The sequence below is a fragment of the Taudactylus pleione genome, unplaced genomic scaffold, assembly GCF_031769625.1.
Source record: "Taudactylus pleione unplaced genomic scaffold, aTauple2 ptg000016l, whole genome shotgun sequence".
In the NCBI taxonomy this organism is placed as follows: Eukaryota; Metazoa; Chordata; class Amphibia; order Anura; family Myobatrachidae; genus Taudactylus; species Taudactylus pleione.
Window position 1 is genome coordinate 44,538,879 of NW_028284418.1, and position 8,339 is coordinate 44,547,217.

Below are 8,339 nucleotides of genomic sequence, written 5' to 3' on the forward strand. Positions count from 1 at the left end.
CGGCAGCCCCCCTCCTCAAAGAGGGTAGGAGCCGCCGCTAGTGTATTGCATTCTAATGCTAAATGTAAGATATTAAACTCACCCTTTGTTATTTGAGTCAACACATTTGAAAACAAGCCTTAAGTCTTTAGTGCTCCTTTCTCCATTAGGATTTGATATAAGCACTTGTTGATTTTTCCAATCTTGAAGAGCCGCCAGCAGCTACAGTATATAACACAAGGGTTTTACCTATAGTCAGTTGAATACTATTTAGATATTTCACAAATAACATGAAAATATATCCACATATCTAGAGAGCAGTGATTTATTTAAATCAAAAAATCTAATTTATATGTATCTTATATTCAATGTGTTATAAATACAGTTAACATAAAAGATAGTGGGATATTAGGATCACCCCATACAAATATTTTGTTTTGTGCTATGAACCGGGTCTGGGACGTATGCACCTCACTAGCTCCTGTATCTCCAGCATGACGCAAGAGTGGCTGGGAGAAGTGAGACTTCCAAATGTCGCTTCCTACCAATGTAATAGAGGCTTTTCCTTAGGTTCAAGTGCTGTCTCCTGAGTATTAGTAACCTTTTTGTCTTTTTGTATACTGACTTAAATTGAAACATTGACCTTGATTGTACTCCACCTGCCCTGACCTTTAGCTTTCTTCTTCCATTGATCCTTGCTGTCTTCCTGACCTTATTGTCTGTTTCACCTTGATACTTTGTCTGCTGTATTGGTACTCTGATACTGTTCTTGATACCTTACTTTGGCTTAGTTTTAATCTATTACCATTGCTTAACTGCTACCACCTTATATGCTGTGTATTGCAATATTATTATTCTTAAAGGATACATTTTAAGGGAATACATACGAATTACTGCCGGACACAAGTTTGGCGGTTCAAAGTCCGACAGCGGCAAGCCGACACGGCTGAAAATCCCGATCATCCGCAGGTGAGTATGAACTAACCTAACCTAACCCCCCTAACCCTAACCCTCCTTAGGGGTGCCTAACCCTAACCTTCCTAACCCTAATCCCCCCTCTAAGTGGCTAAACCTAACCTCCCCTTCCCCGCTGCCTAAACCTAAGTCCCCCAGGGGGGTGCCTAACCCTAACTCTCCCTAGCCTAACCCTAACCTCCCGGGGGGATGCCTAACCCTAACCTCCCGGGGGGATGCCTAACCCTAATCTCCCAGGGGGATGCCTAACCCTAAATCCCCCCCGGGAGCCCTAAACCTAACCCCCCCCTCCGCGGCTGTCCGCACCGGCATCCCAATCACTTCGATAGGGATGCCGGGTGCCGGTCTCCCGGCGTCGGTAAAATGACAGTCGTCTAAAATTAGATGCCTGTCATTTAACCCTCGCCGGGATAAAGCAGTCGGGAAGCCTGCTGTCGGGCTTACGTCAGCCGCCTTCCAGATTGCATACCTATTTTAAGTCAGTGTTTTCTTTCCGTAATGGTACCAATACCTTTCTATGAGCTGATTTTTAATTTCAGAAATTAATAAAATAAGCATCTGAAGCTAATCCAGAATATGGATGCTACTATAAATCTTGTATCAGTTTTTAACTTTATGTGAACACCGGTACCTCTTTTCAGAGTACTGGTACCCTTTCTCATAGAAACAAAGCCCTGTTTTCTGCTATGCATATACTTTATTCTTATATCATTATGTACTGTACTGGCAATCTCCTATACACAGCAGCCCTTTTGGTCAAAAACATAAGATGAGTAATTGTAATTTATTGTGGATCATTATGATAGTAGCTTGTAGTTTATTATTATTATTATTATTATTATTATTATTATTATTATTATTATTATTATTATTATTATTATTATTATTATTATTATTATTATTATTATGCCACCTTGGTGGTTACAAGGACAACCTTGTTCTAGTCATGTACCACTTTACCACTTTATAAGCTGCAGTTGGATGACCATGAACATTTTATGATCATAAATTCTTTGATGTTCACTGTATAGAACTTTAACATCTTTAAATGTTCTGTGGTATATTATGAGCATATTAAAGGTGTTGTTTAAGTTCTGTTTTGCTGTGGACTTGTTCTTTAATGACTGCTTATATCCTTATAGTTTACCCACTAAATTATTTATGCAGTGGGTATCCAGTTACTCCCCCACTATGTGTCATCTGTTCCAGGCATTGCCTATTCTGACCAATGTAATCTTATGTAGTGCGCCAAAAATGGCTGCGTGTAGGAGGTCTAAAATGAAGTGGGCTACAGGACCTATGATATCACATCCACGTGAACTACGATAACAGGGAGAGGAACAAGGTTCAGAACATGGGGCCAAAAGTGTATCATGGTGGGTTCGCTTCGCTTGCCACGCTTCCATCACGGTGGCTTGCTTTGCTCGCCACAGGTTTATATTCCCCGTCTATGTCCATGTGAATAGTAAAAGTGGTAGCTGACCGGCCCTGCCGTAGCGGTCACATGGTTGTGACATCAGAGGCCCTTCTACCAACTTGGATCTAGCATCAACCATAGTAGGAATAATCCTTGGAACTGATTAACCAAAATACAGTAACTGCCACACCTTTGTATTATATTCATGATGTATGCACATTATGCAAATCTAAACCTCAGTATTACTATGTGCTCATGGTTTCTGTTTTTTCAGAAAATTTAAACCTCTGTATTATGTTCATGATATCTGTGAAGCACTGCGAGTCATACTATTGCATGTTATTTCATGTATTGTGTATATTAAATAAATAAATATATATATATATATATATATATATATATATATATTCGTTAGCATTCTATAGTATAAAGTCAATAGACCTGGGCAGCATAATAACAGTTTGCCTATGCTAACATTTCGGTATACCTACTGTATATATGTTTGTCCATTTGATTCTATGATTTGTTGCCTTGAGGACAGTATCTAGGTACAGAAACGTTAACGTAGGCAAACTGTTATTATGTCGCTTCAGTGACATATTTAGATGTGACTTTTAATACACTTTTGTGCTGCTTAAAAACCCTGAGTGCCGTCTGCCTTTCTCTTTCCCCTTTCATACTGCATTCCCAGGTCGCACCCGGGATTTTCTACCCGAGTCCATCCTGGATGCCACTCGGGTGAGACCCCTTTCAGACTGCCGGCCCGACCCAGCTTATTGCCGGGTCGATGACGTCACTGCCATAACGTGCCAAGCCGGCACTTGGAGACGAGATTATCTCCAAGTGCCGGGCCTTTCCTATGCTGTGAACGGGACCCGGGTCACATTGACCAGGGTTACCCGTTCACACTGCGCCATGAGCCGGATTGAACTTGTGTTCAACCCTACTCATTACCTTGGTTGAAATTCCGGGTAGCTTGACCCGGGTTATTTCAACTGGACTCTTCATCCTGCACAAGAACCCGGGTTGCTGCGCATTCACGTGAAATAACCCAGGCCATTGCTGGCAGTGTGATAGGGGTATCTCCCCCTCTCTCTTAAATTAAAGCTTGATAAAAGATGATGTAATCACATTGGAATATAATGACAGTTGGTGTGACCTATGACCCCTCCCAGCAGTGTCAGTGATGCACAGGAGAGTGTGAGGGGGGGGGGGGGTGATGTAGAGAAACACAGTAGAGGAGGGAGGAGAGATGGGAAGAAAGTGTTGGGGTAGGTAAAGGGGTGCATCCACTAGATAATTTTAGCAGGCGATTGAACAATAACGATATTTTTCAATCGTTTCAAAATCGTTTGCAAATCGTGCAGTAATTGTTTCTAACGATGAACGATGCGCGCTCCCGCTGCTCGTTTGATCGTCTCCTCCATCGATTGAACATGCAGGTCAATTTTACTTGATCGCTTTCATATCGCTTGGAGATCGCTTACAAATCGTTTACACATCGTTCACGCTGTACGATCAAACGATGAACCCCTCTAAAATATTATCTGCCCACTATAGCTGAAAGCTGTCAATCACAGATTGAAACAACATAGTTTATCGTTAGATCGTTTGCAAATCGTTCACAGTGGAAGATCAAATTTCAAGGGAAAATCGTTTAGAGGTTGGACAAGGATAAAATCGTCTAGTGGATGCCCCCCATAAGAAGGGGGGGGGGGAGGAGAGAGAGAGAGAGAGAGAGAGAGAGATATGTTTGGGGATTGGAGACAAATAAATGAATAAAGGCCAGGCAACACCAGGCATTACAGCTACTGTAGTATTATTATATAATGTTGAGGGAGAGGCATTTGTAGTGAATTAGTTAACTTATAACGTTCATATATGATATATTAATATATATTAATAATATTCAATTTACACCTCTAATTATAGTAAAGAAATGGCACATTAAAACCATGCTTGCACTCAGGTAAATGTGAATGTACAAATAATTTGTATTATTATTTTAATAGTAAATCAGTTTTGCCATGTGTTTGCTCTCTGACTTTCCAGTCAGTCACAAAAAGTGCTGAAGGACTTTATAGTATACTATTTCATATACAGGAATAGATGTATATCACAAATAAACGGCCTATGTAGTTTGTTGACTTTAAATAAAACACAGCAGAGGTAATTTACAAGCTAGAAGCTATGTGGGGCAGAGTACATTGTATGAGTGAGATGACGGTTCTGTAAGCTGGTCACAGCTGTCCCATATTCGCCTCCTCTTTGTACATCATTTTATAAATTCATGTCAGTGAGATGAATACGTCTCTTTAAATATAGATTTAACAAGAACCCCTGAACCAGGTATTGCCTACTTATTTGTAAGTATAGGCATATAGTGGCTTTATTCATTATTATGTGCCACAATTTTATAGTTTGAATCCTTATATACATCTTTATATAGGAATTATATACTGTAGGAACTATTACCTGCAGCTTCCAGCACAATTAGCAGAGACCAGCCTTACCTTTTCTCCTGGGACAGGAGGGGGAATTTGTGCAAATTCAGGTGCCAACTTTTTTGCATTAATTACTGCAGCATGAGCCAATGTTTTCCCAGCCTTTTTCTTCAGTTTCTGTTTAGTTCCCAGCATTTCCGTTATCACGTTTAAGCTTTTGCCAGACACATTAGTAGCACTGTTTGTTTGTTTGTGTTTCTATGAGTAACTAGAAAGTAAATGTGTAGCCACTAGAGGGAGCACATAGATTGTACCTTACAGACCTCTATTCTGAAAATATAGTTTCAAGTTATGATTAGTTATTTAGTTTATATAATTGCAAAATACTGTATGGCTTCAAATGAACTGATATGGATTTGAAGTAACATTACTTTTTAAAGCAGAATCTCAAATATATGTCCCCCTGATTGAACAAGTGAAGATTATGTCCCACTGCATACTGTTCATTTGTATTAACAAGATTTGTAATAAGTGACGATTATATCCTAGGGCAGGGGTCTTCAACCTTGGCCCTCCAGCTGCTGTGGAACTACACATCCCAGCATGCACTGCCACCTTTTTGCTATAACAGCATGCTAAAACTATGGCAGTGCATGCTGGGATGTGTAGTTCCACAGCAGCTGGAGTGCCAAGGTTGAAGACCCCTGTCCTAGGGGGACATAATCTTCACTTGATCCACCTGAACATTAATTTAATTGCAATAATATTAAGCTGCAATTTTTTTTCTCCAGCCTTGGCAATTTGGTGGGAGAAACAACATAAAGTGACATAAATTGGTGCAGCTGAATTGGCACAATGCTCCACACTTAGGGTCTCATTCGGACCCGGTCGCAAGCACCGATGTGCTCGCATCCGGATCGATGGGTAGCCCTGCGGACGCGCAGCGGCCGCACTGCGTGTGCGCAAGCCCCGGAGCGAGAGAGAAACTCTCTCGCTCCGGAGCTCGCTACAAAAGGGGCGGCTGTCGATGTTGATCGACAGCTCGCACCGTTTTGTAGGTGGGCAGGGGGGGTGGTTTCCAAAACGGAGGTGTTCCTTAAGGAACGCCTACCGTTTTGTGGGCGGCCGCACTGACATCATCAGTGATGTCAGTGGGGAGCTTCCTGCTCCATCAGAGCAGGAAGCTCCCTGGGGTTTGAGGTTGCCGAGACCCAACCTTAGGGTCTCATCGCAAGCCCCGATGGTCGCGATGGTGATCACCATCGCGACCATCAACCTGATCGGTCGTTAAGCTGTGGGTGGTAACCCACAGTTTAACTAACGACCAGGAGGCCGTACTTCAAAAATGAAGCGGCCGCCCTCATTCAGAGAGAGCAATCGCTTCTTGCGACCGCCTCTGAATGAGGGCCTTAGTTTTATATGCAGGAAAGTATAGTAGAACAAAATAATCACTACAAGCAGTTGAATTGTACAGTGCATTACAGAAAATAAGTATGTGGCCCATACACGGTGCGATAAAGTAGCTGATCTGATGGATCGTAGAAAGCGCACTCCCATGGGGTTGTACATCGCATCACCTGATCGCACTGCAGAAACATGCAATCAGGGGATGCGATGTGCGACCCCATGTATTGCTATGCAGGTGAGGGAGGGGCAGCCGACATATCGGGTGGCCGGCCACCCGATCGCACCATGTGTGCGGACCGCCCGATATGTCGGACATCGGATCCCCCGTCGCCTCATCGCACCGTGTATGGACACTAACTATATGTTAAAATGTAGGGATTATAGGGGCCTATGGGCCAAATTCAATAAGAAGTGAAAAGTCCATTGCTGGACTTTTCGCCATTATCACTGGTTTCAGGTGTGAAAAAGAATCGCGCGTGTGCCTGCGTATCCCCATATTCAATTCCAAATCGGCGAAAACGGGACCCGGCGGATCTCAAACAGGTGAAAAGTCCTGGCGTTTTTTGGCTAAATCATCCTGACACCCTCCAAAAGATGCTCAGACATGAGGGTTCACTATGGGTACCCCCGATTAGCCCTGCTGAAGGTATTTGGGGTCTTTGAATGGTCTCAATAGGCGCTAGCATCTTTGGAACAGGGGTGAAGACTAGCATTTAGCATTTTTTGGGGAGGAAATAAGTAGTCCCATCAAATTTGGGGTACATGAAAATTGGTGCAACCATATTTTTAAGTTGCTAAAGTCAAGCATTAAAAAGCACCAAAAACACACCTTCAGCAAGCACCTGTAAAAAAGAGGCTAGTTTTTGAATTTGTACCCCCGCTTTGATTTTTTTTGCCCACTTTTTCAAAGTGCTTTTTTGGGGTGTCCTTTGTGGGGGTTTTTTGCATTTTTTGACGCAGTTATCATTATTATTATTATTCTTTATTTATATGGCGCCACAAGGGTTCCGCAGCGCCTAACAAGTACAAAAACAAAGTACAGAAACAGTACATAAAAACAGTTGAACAGAACAAGAAAACGCTGACATACAGTATAAGACATTGCAGGACAAGTACATGGTATATAAACATTGCTGCAATAGTAGCAGGATGGCAAAAGTCAAGGGTTAGGTGCTGTTATAAGGAGTATAGAGTAGATAGCAATATAAGTAAAGGAAGGAAAAGCACATGAGGGAAGAGGGCCCCGCTCGTGAGAGCTTACATTCTGGTTAGCATCAATGGGGGTGTAAAAAGGGTTTAGGGGGGTTGCCGCAAGTTTGAACCCCAAAACCCTAATTCTGCACTTTTTTCCGCTGGATATTCATAGGTGAAACTTTTCCCATAGTATTGCCCTAGTTCACATTATACCCACAGTGCCTAAAATTCATATTATGACACATTGTAGCACCCCAGTTCACAAGATGCCACATCGAAATGCTACCAGTACTCATTACACTTCACAGTGCCCCAGTTCACATTATGTTACACAGTGTCCCCAGTACAAATGATGCCACAATGAAGTGCCCTCAATTGATATTGTGCCACATTATACTGCTTTTAATTAAAATTTGTAATATTATGCCACATTGTACTGCACCTAGTTAATATTATGCCATATTGTAGTGCCGCAAGTACTTGTTATGCCACACTATAGTGCCTTCATATTGTGCCACATTATAGTGCCCTCTGGTTCAGAAAGGTAAGTTTTACATAATATGGGTCCGGGCCCACCCTGGACCCTGTGGCCCGTATGCACCACGCACCCTGCACCCATTATAGATACGCACCTGTCACAATGGCCGTAATCAAGGAGAAACCTACTCACCAACAGTGCTGGGCTCACCGATTAGCTGTGCCTGTGACGGTAAACAGGAGCACAGGAGATGGATGATATCAGTGTAAAGGTTTATACACACGATTTTGTAACCAACGATTTTCTGTCAGATTATCTGTCAGATTTTCTGTCAGATTTTCCCTTGAAAAAGTGAACGATTTTTTGTGTGTAATGGATGATTTTTACAACAATGAACGAAAAATGTTCCTTCCCTTAATGAAAATCGTTATGTTGGACAGTCTGA

At 42.2% G+C, this 8,339-nt stretch overlaps 1 protein-coding gene across 2 annotated transcripts in view; it reads right to left on the bottom strand.

Moving 5' to 3' along the window:
• Positions 1-5,196, bottom strand: part of LOC148541993 (uncharacterized) — a 61,337-nt gene extending 56,141 nt beyond the window's left edge. The window contains exons 1-2 of one of the 2 annotated variants that reach the window (XM_088473808.1): positions 4,885-5,196; positions 83-201 (exon numbers count right to left, since the gene is read on the bottom strand). In XM_088473808.1, coding sequence (XP_088329934.1) covers positions 83-201; positions 4,885-5,010 — 245 coding nt within the window. In that variant the 5' untranslated portion in view covers positions 5,011-5,196. The remainder of the gene's footprint in view (positions 1-82; positions 202-4,884) is intronic. The other variant, XM_088473799.1, reaches the window with a different exon arrangement.
• Positions 5,197-8,339: the final 3,143 nt, after the last annotated feature.